Source organism: Lygodium microphyllum, chromosome 21, assembly GCF_053477565.2.
Source record: "Lygodium microphyllum isolate KBCC chromosome 21, Lygodium_microphyllum_v1.1.10, whole genome shotgun sequence".
Classification (NCBI taxonomy): Eukaryota; Viridiplantae; Streptophyta; class Polypodiopsida; order Schizaeales; family Lygodiaceae; genus Lygodium; species Lygodium microphyllum.
Genome location: NC_141155.1, coordinates 99418972 through 99445653, shown reverse-complemented (window position 1 = coordinate 99445653; position 26682 = coordinate 99418972). Strand labels below are relative to the sequence as shown.

Here is a 26682-nt window from a genome sequence, read left to right as displayed (position 1 = left end):
AGCACGTTTTATCCAGGATAGGAGCATCCTAGACAATGTCTTCACCTTCTTCGAGACGACTGAGTGGGCCCAGCACAATGGTTAGCGATTGGCTGTACTTCTCCTGGACTTTGAGAAAGCCTATGACAGGGTTGACTGGGACTTCTTAGAGGGCACCATGGTGAGGTTAGGGTTCCCCAAGCATGGATCTGCGAGGTTTCTGCACTTAACAGATCGGCTATCAGTATGGTTCTCATAGGTGGTAGGAGAGGGGAGGAGTTTCGGCTCGAGAGATCGGTCCGGCAGGGCTACCCTCTTGCCCCATATATGTTCCTACTCTTTGCAGAGGCGATGTTCTACTTCCTCTGGTCACATCTAAGTGGGCTACGTGGTCTTCGACTTCCGGTGAGGGAGGAGACGGAGCTGTTAGATTTAGAGTATGTAGATGATACTGCCCTTTATATAGAGGATGATGAGTTGATGCTGGAGAGAGAGAGACTAGCTCTGGAGGTGTTTCGTACTGCAGCTGGAGCAAATATCAATTGGCGAAAGTTGGTTGGTTTTCTTACGGACCTAGACTCTAGCACGAATTGGGGTGTCCACTTGGGATTCAAATGGGTGTGCAGAGGACAGACCGTCCGATACCTAGGGTTCCAGGTGGGACTCGATATCACTCTTGCCCAGCAATTTCTTCCAGTTCTCGACTCTATCAGCAGACGAAGCTGACCTATTGAAATATCACCGCCTCTCCTTAGTGAGCTGAGCCTTGGTGGTCAACCCGGTCCTCCTAGCAACGGCTTGGTACATTGCCTCGTGTTGGTGCTTCTCATCTTGTGTAGTTCACCTTCGCACTTAGTGCATAATTTTCTCAAGGCCGGCGGTTTCAGGGATTCTCAAGCCAAGGTGGCGTAGGTGACTATCATCTTGCATCTGTGTGAGGGAGGGCTTGGGATCATAGACCTAGAGTTCCAAAGCCTGGCCCTTTTGGGCAACCAGGTCCTCCTAGCAACGGCTTGGTACATTGCCTCATGTTGGTGCTTCTCATCTTGTGTAGTTCACCTTCGCACTTAGTGCAGAATTTTCTCAAGGCCGGCGGTTTCAAGGATTCTCAAGCCAAGGTGGCGTAGGTGACTATCATCTCGCATCGGTGTGAGGGAGGGCTTGGGATCATAGACCTAGAGTTCCAAAGCCTGGCCCTTTTGGGCAAGCTAGTAGTCCACGGGCTCACACCAAGAGGGCAGACTTGGAAGGTCCTTTTGTAGGAGGGTCTCTAGGAGTGCAGACCGAGGCTTGATGGTGATTGGAGGCCATCCTTGAGATGGATCTTCATGACGGCCCAAATCACGCCACCCAGATTCTCCTTCCTCCACAGCCTACTTTGTGTGTGGCAAGGCCTCCACAAGGCCGTAATTCCTAGCCCCCCATGATGCCAGGAGGAGATAGACTAGTCTGGAACCCCCAGGTCTAAGATCGGGACAGAATACAAATTGGCGAGTGCTCCCACATCCAGTGGGCTGGATGGGAGCCTGGCCCTGCTCGTACTATCAGGACATGGCGGGAGGTGAATAGGATGGTGGACCAAGAGGTGCTGTAGCAAGCATCAGGTTGTTAGCAAGGAGCTGAGTTTAGGAGAAGGAAGATTGACGCAGCGATCCCTCAGGAGTGGCTTGACCCCCCAATCCGAGAGTTGGTAGAGCCTGGCGAGGTGTGGGCCGCTAGATTCTCACCGGCAAGTATCCCCCTATAGGTGATAGGTAGAGTGGGTGGTGTCCCCTATGGGATTTTCTTCACCGTGCAGGATGGGGGGCGTTTGGTCCTTGACAGAGGGCAGCAAGATGAGGAGATCGTTGGCCTTCCTTGAAAGAGGATTCATCTGGTTGGTCTCCAGGGGAAGACCTAGCATCTGGACCCTTATGTGTTCTGGGAGAAGTTTCAGGAGTGGCGCCTTTGGATATGGGAGAGCAAGCCACTTGATGAGCTGGAGTGGGACCTTGGAGAGTGGCTATGGACGGCCACTGCGGTCACCAAGAAGCCATTGAGGTTCTTGGAGTACACAGCCAGGATTGGCAAAAATGTACTGATGCAGGAGGACGTGGACTGGGCGCCTTCGCATAGCAAATACTAGGCGGAGCATAGCATCACGAATGCCTTCCGTCCAACTTTCTGGTGCCGCCTATGGGACAATTGGAGACCAAAGAGGGTATCGTATTTCCTATGGCTTTTGGCACATGGAGGTCTAGCGGTTGGCTAGCCCAAATGCAGCAGGATGGAGGGTGTAAACGCTGCCCACAGCACCTTTTGGAAACTCCAAAGCACTGCCTTTGGTCTTCTGAGGCGGCACAACTCGTGTGGAGGAGGCTGCCGCATTCTTCACCATCTGGTACCCAACCTTGGATATATCTCGTGGGGAGCTTTTTGCTGGTAGGTAGTTAGCCAGGGCTGTCACCTTTTGTATGAAGCTGGGATGCAGGACACGATCCTCATCATTGAGGCTGGGTCTTGTGCAATGGTCGGCTTGGAGGCTTTACCCAAGCACCAAGTACTGGAGCCCACAGCAGACCGCTCTGAGGTATGGGAGATCGTAAGGAGTCTTACAAGATGGCACATTTGGAAGGCACACTGTCAAGAGGTTTTTGGCGGGGAGTGCCTTTCGGTACAGGTGACTTTGGCAGATCTTTGGACTTCCATCATCCACTCCCTCTGTGGCCAGTGGGACTAGGTGCAGGGCAAGTCTCGAGCTCGTCTCAGGAGCTCCATCTTCACTTTCTACGCACCTAGGGTGGCTAAGACCTATTCTTCATGATGCAGGCAGGCAGCCCCAGATGGCGATACACCCCCCTCCATGGCTTCTTGCCCCCATCCCCCCCAGACTGCCTTGAGAGGCTTGTATACATGATGTATTCGTGACTTTGCATCAGCTCCAACTAGTCTGTTGAGCATGAGCACTCCGTTGTAGTCAGCCTTTTGAGTAATATAATTAGCCACATTTTACTTGCAAAAAAAAAAAACTTATGATGGCTCCTTATAGGCATCAAACACATTCCTATTCAATGTATTCGGAGATGAAGTGGTGAAGCTAGAAATCATTTAGCTGCCAGTTTAGAGGGAAAATTTGCTTCACTGTGCTTGCCTAATGAGGGCACACGAGAGGGGTGGTGTTGCTCCTTGAACCAAGGAAAAGTCCTCTATCAATCAAGAAGTCAACTATGCCTATGTAGCGATTAAAAAAGAAGCCATCTATTGGCACCATCCACTCAATAATGTCCATAGTTAAACCACCACTTTCAAGTGGTTCGAACAATGATCCTTATGAGACATTAATAAAACTTATGATGCCAAAAGATGTCCATCACACAAGTGGGCTATTGCTCAAAGAGTAGTACAAACCCACGATACCAATCAATACAAAATATACTCTTTTGCATGGCTTTTGATGGTCTCCTCTACCAACTTCTTTGAACATGCACAAGCGTTTGGTTTGGATAAAGTAGTAGTTGAGAGTTGGAAACATCAAGAGAAGTCACTAGATGATCATTTTATCCTTCCCTTTGCAAGGATTTTCACCATCCACCCTACGTGTCCCTATCCCTCCTCCACAAGCCACTCATGCAGTCACCATGCCCATGCCTAGTCAGTCCATTCCCACTTTTGGATCCACTGTGCAACTTCACGCATGCATGGTGGGCACTCTAGGATTCATTCCCAATTATACTCCATTCCCTCACCCTACCCACCTTTATCCTCCTACAACACTACCACTCCTATTGCCACAACCAACATTATCTTCACAGATAAGACTCGTTTTAATAGATCAAATTTTACCAATTAGTTAAACTTCATGCAACAAGTGCTTGAATCTCAAGGTCTTTGGGACCTAGTCATTGGTCTAGAGCCTATGCTTAACAAACTCACCCTGCTCACATCCATCACTAAAGAGCCCTCAATGTCACAACCAATGTTGAGTTAATGCAAGGATTGCTTCCCAAGTTTCATTCTCAGTTACAGTGTTTTTCCCTCACATTTGAGAGTTGGAGTCATCTCATTGACCACTATGTGGCACAAGATCGCACTCGATGTATCAATCTTGACCTTGAGTCTCAAGAGTTTTCCATTAAGGAAGGGGATGATTTGAAAGTCAAGTTGGTTAAATATCGGCAATTACTCGCTGAATTTGCCACTAATAACTCACCAAAGTTAAATGACCTTCTTTTTTAACAAGTTTCCTAAAAAATACTTCCACTTCACCTTGCACATTATTTGGTCGCCCGGATTGCCAACCTTCTATGAGTTTGAATGTCACTTCTTGCGTTATGTGAGCCCACATAATCAAGTCACAAGAAGTCCTTTCCACATTCTAATTCAACGAGGGGTCTAGTTGCCTTTTATTCACGAAGAAAACCGGAGGTGGCACGAACTCACAAGATGCTAAGGCAACTCAAAACAAGGGTGATACCCATTCCTCAGATGGAACCAAAGCACCTAAACGCATCTAGCAAAAAAAAGAGTAGGTTTTATACACACTATCAGAGATTGGGCCATGTGGACCAGGAGTAATGTGCCAAGGCCCAAGGTCCCCCACGTAAGAAACCACTGCAGACCACTGCGATTGTCTCTACTCTTGCAAGACAATCCAAGGGGCCTATGCCTCCAATTGCTGCCCCATCTGGTCCTTTTAACATAGTTGTCGCTAGACATGTGGCACACGAACAGCCTCAACAACCAATATCTTTCACTATCCCTAAAGGATTACCTGATTGGTCTATTGGTTCCTCACCCATTGCATTATTTGCATCCATTCCGAGGTCTTGTCCTACACCCCATCCTAGGCACACTTCTCCACCCCATCACCTGTTTCATTGCAGCGATCTACTGATGGCCGTACATGTTGGTGGCCACACCCTTAGGTTAGCACTTCTGTAAGTCCCTTTGAACACCCTAGGTTAGTCTAGCATTCCTTTAGATCTTTAGTCTTCTACTACACTCACTTGTACACACATACTCATTCCATTGTTCGTTCAATTAGCTTTACTTTTCTATTTTGTTTTGCTTTGGAGTATCTCACCACTAACCTTTGTTTTGCAAATCCTAATCTCCCTTGCAAGGTTGTGTCTTTCAATATAGGGCTAACATGGAGATTTGCATCAGTCCTTGAGCTGGACACATGGGCTGTGCATCATTTCTTTCATGGTTTCATCTTCCAGGGAGATTTGCTCTTCGACTTGTACAGAGGCTTCCCCTCTTGAGGCCAGTTGTACAATCTCTCTTGATGCTATCATGGCGGTGACTTCTACTTTGCTCTTCTAGTTGGGGTGCTTCATCTTCATCTTCATCTATTATCATGGTTCTTTGCACCACCTGAAGAGCGACATTAGATTCTTATTCCTCCTCCCGGATCAACATCTATGATTGAGAGGGGGTTATCAAATCCCCACAAGCATTTGCAAGTCTAAGAGTCTCTTTCAAGCGAGTTTCAACCTTGTATAATGACTTGTCACTGACAAATTGACTCAGAATCCACCCAACAAAGCATCACCAGCACCTATTGTGTCAACTGCACTCAATTTAAAGCTAGGAACTTTTCCACGAAAATCCTTGGTATATTATCTGCAAACTTCCTGACACTAAATCCCATGTTTGATTCTTAATGATGGAATCAAACTCAGCTTGCATTGCCGCCATCCAATGCACATTATGTTGTGCATCCTCAAAACATTCAGGCTCCTCATCATCAACTGTATTTGCTGCCATAACAAACTCCATGGTATGTGCAATATCATGCATACGAGCTTGCCTTCTAGTACAACCAGCCATGGAAGCATCCAAATGACCATCTTTCATAGTTTGTAAATACCATCTAGGCATTTGTCTTGCCTCCTGACTGTGCACAAGCTCTTGCTGAATTTCAAATTCAGCACTTTGCTGAGTATTCAGATCAGCAATTGACTGATTTTCTGCGTTTCCCAATGGAGCAGCTGGCTGAACATTAAGTTCACTTCCTGAAACTCTAGCTGAATCACCAAATGTAATGGGCAGCAGCCCTTCAAATACATCATTGGTAGCTTGATATGTGTCAAAACTAGCAAGGGATAATTCTGATTTTTCATCAAAAAGTACATCCCTACTAACAAATATCTTTTTAGAGACAAGATCATATAGTCTGTATCCTTTGCTCTCATTGATGTACCCCACAAAAATACATTTAATAGCCTTATTATCCAACTTTTTTGTAAGTACCTTGGGAATGTGTGCATATGCAAGACATCCAAAAGTATGCAAGTACCCAATAGAAGGTTTTCGGCTGTTCCAAGTCTCAAAAGACATGACATTATTTAATGCTTTGGTGGGGCATCTGTTCAAAACATGGCAAGCACACATAGCAGCTTCCATCCAAAAACTGTGTGGCAAGCTCTTTGCTTCCAGCATACATCTGGACATCTCCATGAGTGACCGATTCTTCCTCTCTGCAACCCCATTTTGCTGTGAAGTATAAGCAGTAGTGAACTGATGAACGATGCCCTTCTACTTAAAAAAGGAATTCAGCATAGAGAACATATATTCCCCCCTCGGTCCGAACGGAGAGTCTTCACCCTACAACTAGACTGGTTCTCAACAAGTGCTACAAAAGCCAAAAATGCATCATACACTTCTAACTTTTTCACTAAAGAATAGACCCAGCAGAAGTGAGTAAAGTCATTAATAAAAGTCACAAAATAGTAACATCCATCCAATGACTTTGTCTGCATAGGGCCACATATATATGAGTGCACAAATTGTAACCTAGCTGTGGCTTTAAAAGCAACATTACGGAAAACGAAAACCGATGCATTTTTCCCAAAATACATCCCTCGCATAAGTGCTCAGAAGGTCTCTCCGAAAGAGATAATCCATCTACCATCTGTGTACGTTGTAAGAGCATCAAGCTACCATAGTTCACATGCCCCATGCGAGCATGCCATAACTCCACTTGTAACATAGCAGGAGTAAGAGTGGACGCTAAGTACGCTGACAGATCAACTGAAAGAGCATCCAACTCATATAACCCATGACATAGAGTGCAATCAAGACCAAAGTCATGTGCTCCTTATCTCGCACCGTGCATCTGTCATCATCAAACGTGACTTGCAAACCACACCATGCCAAAGAAGAAATAGATAACAAATTCTTCTTTATGCTTGGCACAAACAAAGCATCCTGTAGGCAGAGAATAGAGCCATCAATGGCTGTAAGCACAATCTCCCCAATACCTCTAACAGGATATGATGCATTGTTGGCACACTGTACAGACTTGCCAACTAGAGCTGCACCAACACAAGCAAACAAATCTTTGCGAGATGTGATGTGCCTAGAAGCACCACTATCAAAAAACCATATGCTTGCATCCTTAGTAGAGCTAACTGCTCTATCAGCCCAAGAAGAGCCATAACTGCATGTATAAAAACAAAAGTCCCTATCTGCAAAACATAGGATGCTGACGCAGTCGCAATGGAAGGAGCATCAGAAACAGACATCCACGACTCCTCCTTGACTATGCGTTTTCTACACTCAGTGATGTTTTTTTTTTTGCAAGTAAAATGTGACTGATTATATTACTCAAAAAAACTGATTACAACGGAGTGCTCATGCTCAACAGACTAGCTGGAGCTGATGCAAAGTCACAATTACATCATGTATACAAGCCTCTCAAGGCAGCCTGGGGGGGATAGGGGCAAGAAGCCATGGAGAGGGGGAGGGGGGGGGGTATTGCCATCTGGGACTACTTGTCTGCATCACGAAGAACAGGTCTTGATTGCCCCAAGTGCGCATGAACTAACAACGGAGCTCCTAACAAGCTCTGGACTCGCCCTGCACCTGATCCCATCGGCCGCGTAGGGAGTGGATGATGGAGGTCCAGAGCTCTGCTAAGGTCACCTGTACAGAAAGTCTCTCTCCGCCAAAAGCCTCCTGATACCGCGCCTTCCAGATATGCCATCCAATAAGACTCCCCATGATCTCCCATACCTCAGAGCGGTCTACTGTGGGCTCCAGTACCTTGCAGATGGGTAGAGCCTCCAAACCAACCATTGCACACGACCTTGCCTCAATAATGAATATCGTGTCCTGCATCCCGGCCTCATAAAGAAGGTGACAGCCTTGGCTAACTACCTGCCAGCAGAAAGCTCTCCATGAGATACATCCAAGGCTGGGTGCTATACGGCGAAGGATGCGGCATGCTCCTCTCCACACGAGCTGCGCCTCCTCACATGACAAAAGACAGTGCTTTGGGTTTCCAGAGGCTATTGTGTGCAGCGCTTACAACCTCCCTCCTGCATTTGGGCAAGCCAACTTCCCACCGCCAAGCCTCCATGTGCCACCAGCCATAAAAATACGAATCCCTTCTCGGCCTCCAGCTATCCCATAGGTGGCGCCAGAAAGTCCATCGGAAAGACTCCGTGATGTTGTGCTCCGCCCAGTGTCTACTATGTGACGGCGCCCAATCCATATCCTCCTGCATCAGTACATGTCTGTCAATCCTGGCAGTGTACTCTAAGAACCTCAGTGGCTTCTTAGCGACCGCAGTGGCCGGCCATAGACACTCTCCTGGATCCCACTCCAGCTCATCAAGTGGTCTACTCTCCCAGATCCAAAGGTGCTACTCCCTGAGCTCCCTCCAAAAAACATAGGGGTCCAGCCGCCATGTCTTCCCCTGAAGGCCCACCACCCGAATCCTCCTCTACAAAAGGGTAGCTATCCCCTCATCCTGCTGCCCTCTGTCAAGGGCTAAACGCCCCCCCTCTAAACGGTGAAGAAAATCCCTTGCGGGACGCCGCCCACCCTAACTGCCACTTGTAGCAGGATGCCTGCTGTTGAAAACCTAGCGGCCCATATCTCCCCAAGCTCTATCGGCCCTTGTATCAAGGAAGCAAGCCACTCCAGAGGTATCACTGCTTCTATCTCCCTTCTCCTCAACTCCACTCCTCTCTGGCAGCCTGATACACGCTGTAGCACCTCCTCGTCTGCCATCTTGTATACCTCCCACCAAGTCCAAATGGTACGGGCCAAGCTAGTCTCCCAACTAGCCCACTGGATGTGGGGGCGCTCATCAATCTGTACCCCTTCCTGATCTTTGACCCGGGTTTTCCTGATCACCTGCAGACGATCTATCTCCTCCTGGTAGCCTAGGGGGCTCTGGATTAGGACCTTACGGAGACCCTGCCACACGCGGAGTAAGCTACGTAGAAAAGCTGATCTGGGGGGGGGAGGGGTGATCTAGGCTGACGTGAAGATCCATCTCAGGGACAGCCTCCACTCCCCACCAAGTCTCGGTCTACAATCCTGAAGACCCTCCTGCAATAAGACTCTCCAAGTTTGCCTGCCTGGTGTGAGGCCGCGAACAAGGCCGTAGACAACTAGCTTGCCCAAGAGGGCCATATTCTGATACTTTGGGTCTATGATCCCAAGCCCTCCCTCTGACCGATGCCGTATGATGGTCGCCCATGCCACCTTGGCCTTGGAATCCCTGGAGCCATCTGACCCTAACCAAAGGAAATTCCACACTAGGCGGCGAAGCTGCACTACGCAGGATGAGGAGAAGCACCAACACGAGACGATGTACGACGCCGTCGCTAGGAGGACCTGGTTGACCATCAGGGCTTGGCCAGCTAGTGACACGCGAGCCGTGCTCCAGTAAGTCAGCTTTCTTCGAATAGAATCAAGGATAGGGAGAAACTGCTGGACATGAGTGATGTCGAGTCCCACTTAAAATGCTAGGTACCGGACGGTCTGCCCTCTACTCACCCATCTAAATCCCAGGTGGACGCTCCACTCCGTGCTAGAGTCCGGATCTGTGAGAAAGCCAACCGACTTTCGCCAGTTGATTTTCGCTCCAGCTGCAAAACAGAGCACGTCAAGAGCCAGTCTCACTCTCTCCAGCATCAACTCATCGTCCTCAATGTAGAGGGTTGTGTCATGTGCATACTCTGAGTCTAACAACTCAGACTCCTCTCTCACTGGAAGTCGGAGGCCGGGTAAACTGCTCACACATAACTTGAGTAAGTGAGACATCGCCTCCGCAAAGAGTAGAAACAGGTATGGGGCCAGGGGGCAGCCCTGCCGGACCGATCTCTCCAACCGAAACTCCTCCCCTCGCCTTCCACCTATGAGAACCCTGCTGGTGGCCGATTTGTAAAGTGCGGAGACCCCACAAATCCAAACCTGGGGGAAACCCAGCCTCACCATGTTGCCCTCTAGGAAATTCCAATCCACCCTATCATAAGCTTTCTCGAAATCCAAGAGTAGTACAACCAGTCTCTGCCCACTATACTGAGCCCACTTTGTCGCCTCAAAGAAGGTAAAAACATTGTCTAGGATGCTCCTATCCTGGACAAAGCCTGTCTGTGTGTCATGGATGATGTCTGGAAGCATAAGGCATAGTTGCCTACCAATCATCTTTGCCAGTGCCTTATAGGCCACTGACAATAAGGTGATCGGTCTCCATTGGGAAAGCTCCAACCGGTCTCTCCCTTTGGGGAGAAGACTGATAAGGCCTGCCGAAAGACTCCCTCGCATTTGTCTTGAAGTGAAAATCTCCTGAAAGGCCATCAGTAGGGGGTCCTTCACCACTTCCCAGTAGGTAGTGAAGAAGGCCTTAGAGGCCATCCTCTCCTGGGCATTTCTGCCCATCCTGTGTATCGAAAGCCTTCTCTAGTTCCTTATCTCTAAAGGGGGCTAGGAGGGAGCATCCTGTGACGAGGGATGGGATGTGATCCAGACCTGCTATCTACATCAATGTCCTCTAGCTGAGGCCGTCTCCTACTGGAAAAGGCGCTTGTAGTAGTCAGTGGCAATCTCCATCACCTCATCTAGGCTAGAATGAGTCCTCCCATACTGATCCCGAAGACTGCGTATTTGCTCTCTTGTAGTGCGAGGCTGGTGCACCTGGAAGAACTGCCTACACATCGTGTTTCCCTTCCGCGCCCAGAAGGCTGCCGAGGTGCAGAAAGAGAACTCCGAATGCCTATCCTCTAGACCAGCAATGGCTACTCGCACGCGCATCTCTTGTGCGTGGAGGGTGGGATCCCTTGGTGCCTCCTGTAATAATCTCTGCATGGCTACGAGGTCCCGCCGAAGTGCTCTCTCCTCCTCCCAGCTTTGCTACCTGGCTTGTATAGCTGCCGCTTGGCAGATTCTACTCGACTTGGCTAGGACCTCTACAACCTCCTCTATCTATCTCGTAACCTCCTCCCTCTTATAGATCCAATTAGGGATGCGACAGGATCGTGTGTCTAGGGCAGACGCTGGCAGATCAAGTGTCAAGAGAATCGGGCAATGATCGGACAGCGTGGTGCCCGCCAATTGCTCAATCTAGCCTCCACAAGAGTCTCCCCACTCTCCCACACAAAACCTGTCCAACCGTTCCAACAGGACTCCACCTAGCTGCCTGTATCCCCAAGAGAAGTCCAGCAACCTCTCCCTCCAGTGAAAGGCAAGGTCTCTCCAGGCATCGTGTGCTCCGACTGCCAGTAGAAAGGCCTCCCATACCTCTTGCTCCTCCCCCGCCATGCCCTGGTAGTTTCTGCCTTTGCCTTGCTAGTCCTCCAAAGCCTCCAGATTGTTGAAGACTCCTCCAACAATCCAGGAGTCTATCTCTGGGAGTCCATCCACGATATCCACCCAGTACCTACTACATGCCCTAATCTCCGTAGGGGCATAGACATTGAGGACTCCAAGGCACAAGTTCCCAATGTCCAATCTGATCCAAAGAACCCTCCCTGCCACTATCATCCCGTGGTCTCGTACACAAGCGGTGAGACTCGGGCCAACAGAAGTGCATATACATCCACTCTTGCCGTGGGCACCTATGGTGTGCTCCCAGTAAGTGTGCGAGCTGCCCGGGAGTACCTTCCCAACCCGCTAGGCCTGGGTGGGAGTGAGCTTATGCTCCTGTAGGAGTAAGATGTCAATCTATCCGGCAAGGGCAAGCTAAAGCTCTTGCCGAACAATCAACTTTTTGGAACCACGTGTCCCACTATAGTGGAGACTATTCACATTCCAGGATGCAAGGTGTAAGCTCATGGGGAAACCCATGACTGACAGAATAGTAGGCATCTGTTCAGTGTGGAGGCTGCTGATGAGGAGGAAAAACTACGGGGCATACAAGTACGCTTTGCCGCTAGTCTGGACAGCGAACTCCAGTCCCCCATGGTGGCCCTTAGTTGGACCATAGGGGTGATAAATACTCCAAGTGGTACTATCAATGCATCTATCAGCCACGCTGAGAGTCGTGACTCTGTACATTGGTAGAAATGGGCCGCCTATGCCAAGGGCCACTCAATCATATCCCGCGGAGCTCTCCACTGTGGAGGGGCTCGAAAGATAATGCTCGAGTGTGGGACCTCGACACCAACCCACCAGTTAATGTCCATCATGCAACCAAGCCACTGTTGTGCAAACAGTGCTAGTCCTTCCTCTCCCATCCACTGGGAGGTATGGTCCACCACCTAACTCTTCAGCTCTTCCTCTATCTGTGTGGTCGTCCACTCCTCTAAGTGAGAGGACCGAAGGGAAAAAGCATAGTTTGGTCCACCTACTGGTGCTAGTAGATGGACCTTGCCCCTCCTTGACTTACGAACCATGAGGATCCCCACCTCTAGAGATAGTGGGAACTCTCTGCACTCCTCATCTCGTAGGTAGGACCATGGGCCACTACGGAAGAGCTCCTATGGCAACAACTATGCTGCCTATCTCGGAAAAGTGTAATGGGCGGCAGGGGCGGATGAGTTGGTGGCTGTGTGGGAGAGGAAAGACTGTTGGCGCAAGGAGAATGTAGGCGTGTGTGGCTCATCACCTCTTATGGAAGGAGGGGGCGTGGGTTTGGGGGGGATCACCTGAACCAAGTGCGGATCAGGGGGAGGTACTCAGCAGGGGAGATGGTCGAGGGGAAGAGGGTTAGGGGGGATGGTGGAATGGTCAGAGGTACATGGCGGGTGTGGGGGGGGGGGGTTTTGTGGACCAGAGTTAGGGGGGGCATGGGAGGTTTTTTGGGGGGGGGGGGGGGGGAGGGGGCTGTGGGTGTGGGGGCTATGGGATCTTAGGTGAGGTAGTCTGTAGTACAGGTGGTGGATGTGGGGGACTGCGGTTCTGCCGAGTGGGGCGGGCAGGGGGGCTGTGAAGTGCTCTACCGAGGTGTCGCCCGCCCTCTTGCTCCCTGCTGTTGAGGCTGGGTCTGAAGAGCAGGCTGCGGCCCCCCTGCTTTCTCCCTCTCTGTCATCTCTGGACCTGTGTAAAGCCGTCAGTGTCCACCTATGGACCTTTCGGCGGAACCGCTCTGGCTCCGAAACACGTACAATCTGCTGCCTGATGCCCAAAGTCATGGCACCGCAGGCACTACCCTGGTTGCCCAGTCACAATGACCTGCTGCCTAAAGGAATGACCTCCTGTCTCAATCTCCAAAAACTTTAGTGCACTTTTTGTGTCCTTCACGGCCACTCGTACCTTTGGGACTCCTGCAGCTATCACTGCATCCGCAAAGGAGACAGGAAGAACTATGCCAAAGAGCTGTCCAAAGTCCTCCACTAACTGGCTGTACTCTACCACTAATCTGGGGAAAAGTAAGGTGACTGGGTGTCTGAGAAAACTGTTGTGGAGCGCAAATGTCTCCACTGTGAAGCCGCTATACCAGAGAACCATGTAGATGATCCCCTTCGTGGGGACATAGGGCGAGCTCTCCACTAACTCACGAGTTGCGTCTGCAGAGCTGAGTCGAACCATAAAGATACCTCGACCCATGAGGACTGCCTCCACGATCTGTGCTGTGCCAATGCGCAGCGTGGAGTGAAGCCAGTCCTGCAGCTGGGCCCTCGATAGGGAGTGCCCAACGACATGACCAAATATCGTTGTTTCTTTTAGCTTCAACTCTGTGGCCCAGACGGCTAAGAGTTGTTCCTCAGAGAGGATGATGCGCAAGGTGTTTGACTGGGGGGCACTCGCAAATGTGCCAGCATCTGACCAAGGGTTTCCATTGCACGTCCCTGCTGGGAATCTACCAATCGAGCAGGGGGGAAGGGAAGACTATCAAGCAGGAGGGAGGGGAAGGACTGTCGAGCGAGGGGGGGGGGGGGGGGGGGAACTGGCGTAGGGCGGGGGGAGGGGACTAGCGCAGACGGGGAGGGAGGAGACGACTGATGCGGCGTCGAATTAGACGGAGGTGGGGGGGCAGCTTGCGACATGATGGCGGGAGCTCAACTCAACTCACTCAGTGATGTAGTGACCTCGCTTCTTGTAATAATGGCATTTTTCCTTTTTGGCTTGCGTGCGGCATCCCTTGTTTCTTATTACCCTGTGAAGTGCCTAAATTTCCAGAGCTCTGCGGAGCATTCTTTGCTTGGCTGCCATTGCCCTTCTGTCGTGCCATGAAAATCTGCTCAGAGGCTATAATATCCACACCACTGTTTCTTCTTGTCTGCTTCTCCTCTAAGAGCAAACTAACCAGCTGAAGAAAAGTAATCGATTGTGGGGCAATCCTCATGGTGAGGTTCAAGGCCATATGAAAGGCCAAGTACGAGGGCGGCAATGAATTCAATGTAGTAGATATCAATTGTGCACCTAAGTAATACTCATCGACATTCATAAGCTGCTCACGTAAGTCCAGAATTTTGTTTAGGTGATCCTGCATAGAATCACCCTCATCCATCTTCAGTGTCTCAAGCTCTTTCTTTAAGGAAGAGATGCGGGTCTCATTCTTACCATCAAATATCTACTCCAAAGTCAGCTAGGCTTCTCATGAAAAAGCTGCAGACCGAATGTGAGGGATAATAGACCACTGAACTGCCAATGCAATTAGCAACAAAGCTTGTGCATCCCGTGTATCCCATGCCTTTTGAGCTGTTGATCGTTGGGGAAGTGGCTGAAGTGGAGCAGGCTGAACAGGCTGAGTTGCCCATTGTCCACATCCTCTTGGAGGAGTAGCAGGAGCCACAACTCTGGGCCTAACTTCTTCTCCGCTTATGTAGTTCCAAAGATTCTTCGCAATCAGCACATTCTTCATCATGAAGGACCAGAGTGAATAGTTGTTACTATCCAACCTATCCTCCTTGGATACATAGGTAAATACATCACCTCCCTGATTTGCCATGATAATCAATGCCAAGAAAAGAGCAAAAGAGCAATGTCCAAGCTGGACCAACCTAGAAATCTCAAAATTTCTAGAAATTACAGCAAATAGCTTGCTGCAATTAGCAAACTGAAGTACACTCTGTCAAAACTGTCTGTAATGCATGCAGGTCAAAGTGCATTCAATACTCAGCAACACTGTAGAAGCAAAAACCCCAAAATTTCTTGCCCCAAAATGCTCAAAAAACAGCCTATTTCAAACTGCAACTACTTTGCATGTACCAATGTCTTCACAAAACCCAAAAGCCCCAAAATTCTTGACTTATTTGCCAAGAAATTTTTACATCAATCGTGTCCCAGACACCTATCCTGATTGTTGTGCTTGCCCGAGCAGAAGCCCCTTTTCCAGAGATGAATCTAGAATAAAAAAGTATTGTTTTTTATTTTACCTTAGAAACCAGTCGAGCTGGTGGCATTGGGCACAAGAGCGCAGGGGGGGAGCTGTTGAAGACAGGGTGGCGCAGGCTGTCGGCGCTGGCCACTGGTGGTCAGGGCATATGCGGGCGAGTATGGAGCAGTAAACGCCACTCACAGACCAAGGGCGGTGTGGAGACCAGGGGTGTCAAGAGAGGCAGAGCGCTTGCGGACTGCAAGTGAGTGCAGCACTGGGCGCACAGGTGAAGTATTGGCAAGCTGCGATACAGGGCGCAAAGGCGGAGGGTGCTAGGCCAGGGCGCGAGCAGCGCAACAAGAGCACAGACGGGCTGGAGGGGAGCTGCTTAGGCCGGCACAGCGCTGGGCTGAGACGGCTCAAGAGTAGGGAAGCTGCGTAGTCGGACTTCTCAGGCAGCAGCTTTGGCTGACTGGGCAGCACTGTTTGCAGGGTATTGATTGGCGTAGAAGGGAGCTGACTGTTCCAGTTGAACTGAGCTGTACTCAGCTTTGATACCAACTGTGAGAGATGGAGAGGATCGAAGCTCGACTGAGAGTGGAGTAGATAGTGTGGAGAGTGAAGCACGACACCCAATGCAATAGACTGAAAGTGTAAGATGAAAGTACAAGGTACAACCCTTAAAACTTAGAATTGTAAGAGGGTGTTCACACCCGAAAGTGTGTGCAACATGATAAGTGCCCGTAAATGTGTAACATAGGCACATAAAATAAAGAGAATAAATCTGGGGGAAAAAACCTCTCGTACGGAGAGTAAAAAGTGCCCCAGTGTCCTATTGATCACCAACACTCCTCTGTGAGTGTAGGCGTGAGTGAAACCCAACATACATCCTTCTACATCATAGTATTATGGGAAGAGAATGGGAAATATTGGCCATGATTTGCAATATGGCCGCCCCTCTTTAGATTGAGGACAGGTTTGCTATAAGGACACTGAAGAATGTGGGTGAGATAGTACTCTCCATTGACATTTAGCCTGTCATGAAGGCGCTTGGGGCTGCCGCTTATTATCCCCATCAGTGATAAGCCTTAAAACAGTGGCTTTGTTTCGCAAGGCTGGAATGGCTCCTCTTTCAGTGGTTATCAAATTCCCACAGGCATTTGCAAGTCTAAAAGTCTCTTTCAAGCGACTTTCAACCTTGTATAATGACTTGTCACTGACAAGTTGACTCAGAATCCACCCAACAAAGCATCACCAGCACTTGTTGTGTAAACTGCACTCACTTTAAAGCTAGGAACTCTTCGATGAAAATCCTTGGTATATTATCTGCAACTTGCTGTCCTCCTTTATCACATCGGCCTCCTCCCAGATTCTGAGAATTCCTTCACTTGCTGCATCAATCAAAGGCTGTGTACTCCTGTAGCTGGCCACCATGACCACCTCCACCTATTCAATCTTCTATTGTTGTTGATAGTCTGGTGAGAGGCCTATTTTGTCACGCAGTCAGGCCACATTAAATGCTGAATAGCTCCCAAAACAGCACCGACTCCTTCACATTCAGCGTTGATAAATAAACGAAAGGGTAGTCCTCCTCATGCATCTGTCTTCTCTCCATGGTTAGAATGACTTGCACATCATCCGGGCTCTCCAAAACTCCAATGCTCAAGGCACGATCACTGCAGTGAATAATGTTGACGAAAGAACTAAATTGTGGAGATGGTCATGTAGCTCTAGCAATTACATCGCACAATCAGCCATGAAATGTCTCTTTTGCATTAGTGCTGCTCTCTTCAACGCTGGTACTTCCTCTGATGCTCCCAGAAGAGCTGGCTCAAAACCAGTCAGATCTCATCCTCTCCACTCTGCCTAATATGGCAAAAACTTTTCAGTGGTGAAGATGAAGTTCAGAATATGACCCCCTAAGCTTTCCCTCCTTCCCATGCACCCGAGTCTTCCATATCCAAAAAGCACATATTCTTTTTGTAAAGAACATGCTTGTTTTTTCTCTTACCCTCCACTGCAGTCCTCTCTTCTCAAAATTGATCATTAATAAAGGTGATTGCTTAACTGAGCCTTTATCCTCATCATTGGTGGTGTTAGCTGGTTGATTGGCTAATTTTAACTCCATTGGATGGAAATTAGCACAAAGACATGTTATGTTGAACTCTTTCTCCCCGAAATGATTGTAATAGCCTTCATAAATAACCTCCCATGTAACACTGGTTAGCAACACTAAGAGTATAGATACACTACTTTATGTAAACATTCTCTTATGTCCTCCAAGGTGATTGCCAAATCCTGAGACCTCATGTGATTCTTCAGAATGATCACCAATCATTGAGTCTCTTACCCCTTTCTGACACCCTCACTTTTCCTTCATCCATGCAAGAGCATGGAGGAAGCATTACCAAAAAGCACATGACACTTCATGTACGCTTAACGTGTGTATTGCCACCTACTTCTCTATCAAAGTACTGAGCCCTTCATGAATCTTCTTAACTCCTTTCCATAGCATTGCAAGAATCCCAGCTTAAACCCTTAGTTTTCTAAACTGGCAAAACCTAAAGTAAGCAACAATAGCTGCACAAACTACACTGCTCATCAAACCAAAACATGTAGAAGTGATGCTAACTTTATTCCCACTAATCAATTGTCAAACATCCTCCTTCCAAGGTTTTTCGAGAGTGAATACACAGCATCACAATACCAGCTTTGAAGTCTTGGTAGGCCACCAGGCAGCCGACGAGCACCCTTTGTCCGATGCCTTGGCCTCTCTGGATGATCACTTGGACTCGCTTGGTAAGATAACCATCGCCTCTGTAGTCTTGGTAGGCCAATGGGCAGCCGACGTGCACACTTTGTTCGATGTCCTAGTGATTGGTGGTTATTGTATTCGGAAACCATCTTTGGTGGTCAACACACATCGACACCTCCCTCAGCCCGCCCCCACAAGAGCCACCAACTGTTGGACAGCCCTATGTTTAAGCATTCTGTGCATTCTCTCATTCATTCACAGCATTGATTCATTCACTTCAGAGTTCTCTTTCTTCTCTGTTTGTGTTTGTGTTTTTGTGTTTTGTGTTTTGCGTCTTGAGGAGGTAGCGAGCAGCAAGGAGTGAGACACGAGCTGGCAGTGGTGACAAAGGGCATCAGTTGCTCAGGCAGGGAGGGGTGGCATTGGCAGACTGCAAGGAGGCAGCAGTAGAGAACCTACATGAGCGGGGCGGGGTGTAGCAGTGATGGGCAGCAATGGGCCCAAGGGGGAAGAACTGGCACTGTGGGGAGCTGGCAGTGGCACAGTTGGTGAATGGGATGGAGCAGCTAGTCGAGCATTAATGATCAAAAACATTTCTCAGAACTCAAATATAGGCCAGATTGCAGCAGGTCAAAGGTCCCTAAAAGTGCAAATTCAGACGATGTCAGTTAATCTTGTCTTCAACTTAGTAACTAGGTCCCCAAAATCATTCAAGATCCGGAGGCAATGGAACAATTGAATGTATATACTAGGTGTATCAGACATTCCTCATGCAGCAAATGTGAATGAACTTAAACTACTAGACTTGGGAAAAGAGAACTGGCAGGCCATAGTCAGTACACAAATATAGGCAATGACTTGTTAAATGTTGTATGTTTCAGAAAGTTTCTGAAAGCTAGAAAGGTCAGTACTTTGACCGAAAATTTGACATTCTAAAGAGAAACAGGATAAAGTCTTTAAAATAATACCTTTTGTAAGTATGCAAATCAGAGCAGTTCAAAAATCTGCAAACAGTCATACAGAATTATGTTTTAGTATGCCACCTTAAACCATAGAGACGACAGCATCAAATTAACTTTTGATCAGAATTAAATTTAGAACACCTGAATAGGCATCTCATCAATGACAATACCACATCCTTCTTCAAGATTCTTCAAAATGCCAATTTCACCTCCAACCACCATGCTGATTGCAATACCACCTGGACAGTTGACAAGCTCCACTCAGTACGATTTAACACATTTAGTACGAAGTGTTGAAATCATACATCTCTTGAGCACATGAAATACCTGATGTCCCAGTTGATGTATGACCCAGGCATGCAGCTAATCGTCTCTGATAGGCTTCCTGTATTTCAGAATGATTGGCTTCAAAATGAAAGGCCAAACCTATGCTTTAGCAGGGTCTTTATTTGAACATGCATACATAGTAAGACTGTCAACTAACCAGATTACTTCCAGAAGAGGGCACAAAATCAATTACCTTCTTAACAGGAAGATCATAATTTATTAAGACCCTGCCAGATAAAGGGCTCTCCCCAAGTGCTTGAGAAGGTAAACAAGTATCTGTAACTACGAGAAGATGAGAATATGTTTCTTGCAGCTCAGTATTCAGGCTGGTCTGCAGAATGCCATCTGAAGAATCATTCCAATTTGCTACTGTCTTCTGAAATTTTTGGAGTACTGTAAAGCGCTCAGCCTCGGAGAGATCACTGTGCTGAAACCCAAAGATACAACCCTTGGAAATTAAATTACTCCGGACATGAAGACCATGGAGTTTATGAGATTATAAATAGATTAAAGACAAGCAAGACTCTCAACACCTCTATTTAATAGGCAGAACTTAGTTGAATACATTATATCAAATTTTTCTCTTCCAAGAAGCTGGAAGAAACACTCAAAGGTGTCAGTATGCACAGCATATCATATAAATCCCAAAGAAAAGTCTTTGAAAATTTGTGTGAAAGGCATTTGCAAAAATCATAATGCATCTGGGCTTTCTGCACACTTCCCCATTGGAAAGTCTGAAACACAAGATTTTCATTTGGCCTTGTTCCACAAAGTTTAACAGTTGAAAAACTGGGTAGTGCATTACACATAAGAATGCACGCATGGCTGCACACATGGTCTGTGACTAAAACAAGGCCAAATTGACATTGGCAACTGTCTAAACAGCATCGCATTGGAGCTGGCTGCACAGGGGACACATGCTTCTTGATATGTTCATATGCATTACATCAAACAGCCAGGCACCCATTTTCAGGCGAGTCACCTGTGCATACGGACATTCTAGCATTGGAAAGGTAGCACAATACTGAAGTTAGACTCCATCTTTCTCACCTTGAGGGGCTGCTACTATTTTCCCCCGTTGTCCATATTAGTTTCATTTTTTGACTACCCAAATTGTTGGATCCTTGCTTTGCTACCCAAAATGTTGCTCCAGGCAGATGTTGAGAGTTTTTTGTGCAGCTCCATTTTGGCACCGACAACTTTCTACACAGGCTTGACCTAGTGACCAGCTGAATTGGACTGTAAATGCTCAAATTGATCAAATCATTTCTGTTCAAAACCTGCCTTGGATATCCTATATTTGCATGGCAAACTACAGTTCATTTTTATCTCAGTTCACCCACAGATTCACATATTGCACCAGCATTCTTTCAACTTTGAGTTTGTTTTTCCATTTATTTTACTTTTCATTAGTTTCATCCAATAAAATTAATTCTCAAAATATTAATTCTGAAAAGTAATTTAACTATCAATTCTTTCTCAAAAAATAATTATACCAGCCAACAATAAATTGGCTAGGCTAATTTGTCATCCAAGTATTCTTGAGCATTTAATAGCTAATGTCATCATTGACATTAATGGCTAATAAGATCTTCTCGGCCAAAATTTGACACCAAGTATCTGGTACCTGATTAATATAACTTATTACCACTTTTGCCTTTGACACCCACTGACTTCTAAGGGTCCTTGGCTTGTCACTGTGAAATAACTAACTTGCACATCACATGTGCACCTCACATTTGCATATTTGATTAACAACTTAATCAAATGCTAAGCAAAGTGTCAAAATTTCACATCCTTGTGGCACCAATCCACTCAAAGACATGGAGGTTTGTTATTGTGTTTACTTTGCATATTGTGTTTCAGCATCTATTCTTATTCACTTTGAGTCACTCTTCACCTTTGGGTTCTACTTTTTATCACACACTTTGTATGTTTATCTTCTTTGCTTGAGTATTTCTTTATATGCTATCAGAGCCACGTACACATTGAAGATACTTTAGCCTTGATTGAAAAGCTCAACATTGAAGAGAAGTAAGAAAGTAGAAAGGATGATGCCTTTAAACACTTCATCACCAAAGCAATCTCCAACTTAACCTATGCCAAGGACCGAACAGGAGTGGTATTCATAGCTAACTCCCAAGAAGTCCAACGCAGGTGGAGATAACACCAATTACTATGGACATTATAGGGCATATCGAATCTCTCAGGCTCAATAAGATTTGACCCTCAATGTGTCAGATCCAACAACTTCTTGAAGGTAACTATTACAAAGTCCCTTCAGATTATGTGTACAAATCTTAGGAACTTGTGGGACAGTCGGAGCCCCCGATTGGGACTGACCCTCCAATAAGACAAGGAAACACAAATTACATACCATTATTGATCTTCATCAATGAAAGATAAACAAGTTGAAATTTCTAGTCATTTCTCCATTGCTCCTTCTGTTAGATATGATATTGGATTACATCATGAAGAAGATCACTTCTAGTTTGTTGACAGAAAAAGAGATGATTATAATAAAAGCCAGCTATATCTTCTTCAAGTTATCATTCTACTAGTCAGAGTTTATTTTTTGTGCTTCATCTTCATCTTCACAAAATCCATGATCAACATTTCTATTTAATTCACAAAATCTTCCCACCTCATGCACTTCACCTCCATCCACACCACAATTTCAAATCCACCCATCCCGCCGTTTCCTTCCATTGCATCTTCATTCTTTCCTTCATCTATAGCACCTCACATCACATCGGGGGGACCATCAAACTTAGACACATATTACTTCTTGAGGCATCTACTTTTGTGCAACTAGGTGGTGCACATGCACTAGTGGCAGGGCCTTCTCTCCCAAAACAAGCACTTTTGGGGTTCTACTTGTAAGGCTTACCCAACCCAGCATACCTAACCCTCTTGTGTTGCATGATTGGTACTACAGTTTGCACATATGTCCTTGCTAGAAGACCTTTTGGCTATATTTCAATGTCTCAATCAACAATTGGGCAAGGGTCTCAAGTTCCAATGCTCCTCGTTTGGCACCTTTTGGTATCACAAGCTCGATTGCTCACTTTCCACCCTAACCCTCTTATCTGACACCTTCAAGTTCTTATTCTTCACCTGCCTCTACAAAGAATGCTTTCACTGATAATGTAATATTCCTACTGAAAAATATTATATACACACGTGAGTCTCAGGCAATGATGATGCCGGCATTGAATATATGGACGATGCAATTGTACAATCTCCATTGGCATAAAAAAGACCAAAGAAAAAGAAACCGAATACCCTCATATGAACCTCCTCTTGGGAGGAGGTCAAGAGGATAAGGATAATATTGGAATTAATGCAAAATTTTTTAAATCCTCTTTCCCCTAGCCGAAGCGTGGCTAAGGGAAGAGGATGGTGCTAAAATGGGAGAGTGTAGAGGTGGAGGGGAGTGACTGCATGCAGGCACCACCTGGGGGAGGGAGGCCTTACCCCCTCTTCCCATAAATACCTCCCCCTGTAAGGCCGTGAGAGAGGGAGACGAAAAGAATAACGTGAAACTGTCAGAGGAAAGGAAGAGGCTAAAGTCGTGAGGAGGAAAAGATTGCGCAGAACGTCCGCCAATTGCCGTCGAGAGGCTGAAGGAGATCCTGAAGAGGAGGGGACGCTACCACTGCTATCAATCCGCCATCTGCCGCCAAAGCTCTGCCACGGCCATCATTCGGCCTTGCCACCAACAAGCCGCCATTATTAATCACATCTCCTACACGTGTAGAAGCCACGCCTATAGAAGCTTCAAGAAGCTTCTTGAAAAGCTTCTAAGGGGGCTTTCATAAGCCCCCCTTCACAGGCGATCTTTACACCCCCTTTCCCCATTTTTCAATCCACTAAGTCCATTTAGCCCCCCCCCCCCCCCCCCTTTTCCTGTGGGGTTCCATACAAATCCCTTTTTGGCTACTTTTAACCCCCGGGTTTCTTAAAACCCCTTTCCTATTGCCTCTCAAGTGGGTTTTTATAAACCGCCCGAGATTTAAGCACCCCCTTTCCCGTGGGGTCCCACTAAAAGCCTATAAGCTCACCTTGCCCAGGGTTTAAAGTAAACCTTCCCGTGGAAATCCTCACTTCCGGGTTTCAAAACCCCTTTTCCCATCGGCCCTACAAAGCGGGTTTTTTTTCAAACCCGGAATTTAAGCCCTTGTATTCCACAAGCCAATTTTAACCCTTCCGTGGATTTTTTCCCCCACACAAGTTCTTTAAGGGCTCCCATGACGTTCCCACTGAAACCGTAGTAGAAAGTTTTACACCCTCTTTCATTAGTCCTCCTTAAGTTCACTCTAATCTTCTGGATTCAAGAACCATCTTTCCTATTCAACTCCCACAAGCCTATAAAGTCTTCTAAAGCCCGATTCCGAAAGACGATGCAATCAGTCAAGGAAGCCGAATCAGTCAAGGAGAATTGCGTACGAAGGAGACATGCGAAGATCATAAGTCTGGGACCAAGGCAAGAAGGTCGAAGTCTCGATGGCTCCTAAAAAGGCACAAGGCGCAACCGCAGGAGGATCATCTCCTAACATCCATGTGGACATTTCATCGAATCCACAAGTCCAGGTTTTCTTCCTATTTTTGATTTACATCGGAATATCGTAATTATGCATGGTTAATTCACGAAAGTAAGATGCACTTTTACGAATGAAAAACATTGGCTATCTTAGGGAAAATAACTCACAATTGAAGAATCGGTCATTTGTATTTTTTCAAAGGAACGAATGAAAAGAAGGACATAAGACATCTATGCATTCTTAGCCAATTGTTTATAGGCATTGCAAAGTAACGAAATTAGATCAACTAATGATCATCTTTACAAAGTCGAATTTATTGTTGTACACTTCGATTATGCATGGAAAGTATAAATCGCATGTCGCATTATTAGACATCTTTTCTTCGCAATGATTCGTTAAAGAAAGTTGCTAAAAAATGTAGGAATTTGCAAGGCATGGAAATGATTCTAGGGCTGCATGAAGTAGATTAAATTCTAGGAAATTGACATAAATCTCGATCAATTACGTAAGTAGTTACGAAAGGTTGTGTAAATTCAACATACAAATAATTCCTTCAGAAATGAAATTAGGAAAAGGCTACATGGTTCACATAAAACCCTAAAGCTTAGTAGCATGAATCTTGATTGCATGTTATAGAAGGATCATTAGAAATTATGCCATAACTTAACATACGCTTTGATCTTAACCAAAAAAGTTAGGGTTTGTAAATCTACTCATACGTAGGCAATGAATCATGTGATTACGAAAATGGTATCGTAAATATCTTCAAGAATAGACAAGTAAATTGGTTTAACCTAAATACCTAAAACGCAAGGGACTCGCTTAGGAATGGTTAAATCGATGCAAAACATCCCAAAGTGCTAACTAGGGTAGCACATTGAGGACGTGACCTAGTCGCATTTATTGCCAAGTTGAAACTCTCATACCATAAAAACCTGTCCACATTCATGGAATGCAGGGACAATAGGACATACTTGCGAGAAATGATCTAGGGTTTCTACCCTAAGGATCGCTCGCTAAAAAGATGAAACTCGGTTTGAATTTGGAACCCTAGGACCGACAATGTCGGCCTAGTGCATTCAGAAACGGATTGTTATGAAGACACCCTAACCTTGTTTCCTATCTAATCATGATTCCGTGATTAGAAGACTCCGTTTGATGGGTAAAATAGTCCCATGGATTAGATGTGACACTTGTGCAACAGGTTGCAGAGTCGCATGATCTTGTAATTTGATCACAAGGGAATGGCCAAATTCCTCGGAATGAGATTGGCAGATTCTTGCGCAAGTTTATCTTGCAAGAGGATGAGTAATCATCCTGACATAGCACCTTTCTTGGAAAAAGTGACCAAGATACGGGGATTAGATATTTGCGTGGAAGCAAAAGACCAATCAGTAAATTGGAATAACATATTTACTGCTAATAGAACTTAAGGTATCGGTTAAGTTGGGTTAATAGGGTACGGCCCTAACCCAAGGATATAAGGGTTAACAAATAAACCCTTGGGAATCTTGCCAAGTCGCAATTGATCCCGGATTGAATACTGAATGCATTCGGAAAGAATGATTCACTCCTTAGCAGTTGGCCAAATAACGATCTCTGGAAATGATTGTGCTTGTAACAGTTTTAAAGAGCATTGTTTGCTTTGTTTGCTCAAGGAATTAAAGGATGAAAAGATATCTAATGCTTCAGGTTGAAGGCCTGAAGGGAGAGGCAGTCTCAGTTACCCCCGGCTGCCTGCCTGACCCTAACCAAGGGGGTTGTTAACCGTGCCGGGAAGGTGGACCGAACCCACCGCGAGAGGTCTCTCCGTGAGCGCTACTTGGAGCAGGAGGACGCTTGGGTACCAGGGGGGCTCTGGCCGTAGATCCCTTGCCTTCCGAGCCCTGCACAAGAGACCAACGTGACTCGGGATTGGCTCTCGAGGCCCGCATACTAGTCTACGGCGGAATCTTGGATTAATAATCCCCGTGGATTGCTGGATAGCCTTCGGGCGGATTATGGATAAGCCTACGGGCTGGATTTTATAAATGTATTCCAAAGATAAAAATGATAAGTTGTTAAAAAGGAACTTGTTTGACATTGCTTTTCTATGTCAAGTGCTATGATTACATGAAGGAACCAGTGCCTAACGGGGTAATTAAGGAAGCTGATTGATGCATGTCCAACTAAACGTGGTAGGTAATTAGATAACTAAATCAACCTGAGGAAAGTGCGGTGAATGTGGCCATGGGTCCGTCCTACGGATGGATGGTCCTGGTTGGCCGGAAAATTTTCTCAATCATAAATGATAGCAAGAAGATCGTTTCAAAGGACATCAACAGCAAGGGCACTGACCTAGAGTCTAAGTTATAATAATCCCGATTTACGTTGTTTTAGGGAACGGAATGGGGCTATGCCTAATGGCAGAGAGGTTGAGTTTTGCATCCCTCTCGTTTCCCATTCTCCTTGAACCAAGTGCAGCATGAATCCGAGTCATGTTTATGACTGCGATGCATTCCCCGGATTATCGACAAAGGGTTGAGATGATGAAGATCCTAGATCGTATCTATAATCCATCACCTTTGTACATGGAACGAAGATGGACGGGAGACTCAGGAATCTACTATATAGCTGCCCACCGGTTTGCATACCTTC

The 26682-nt window shown here is 46.6% G+C and overlaps 1 protein-coding gene across 3 annotated transcripts in view; it reads right to left on the bottom strand.

Annotated features, from left to right (window-relative positions):
* The window catches only part of LOC148018348 (initiation factor 4A-like protein), a 151931-nt gene that overhangs the window by 8707 nt on the left and 116542 nt on the right, over nt 1-26682 (bottom strand). For 2 of the 3 annotated variants that reach the window (XM_087662256.1, XM_087662257.1), the window contains exons 3-6: nt 19695-19928; nt 19502-19559; nt 19316-19413; nt 19181-19216 (exon numbers count right to left, since the gene is read on the bottom strand). In XM_087662256.1, coding sequence (XP_087518382.1) covers nt 19199-19216; nt 19316-19413; nt 19502-19559; nt 19695-19928 — 408 coding nt within the window. In that variant the 3' untranslated portion in view covers nt 19181-19198. Of the gene's footprint in view, nt 1-18739; nt 18853-19180; nt 19217-19315; nt 19414-19501; nt 19560-19694; nt 19929-26682 lie in introns of those variants that run through there. The other variant, XM_087662258.1, reaches the window with a different exon arrangement.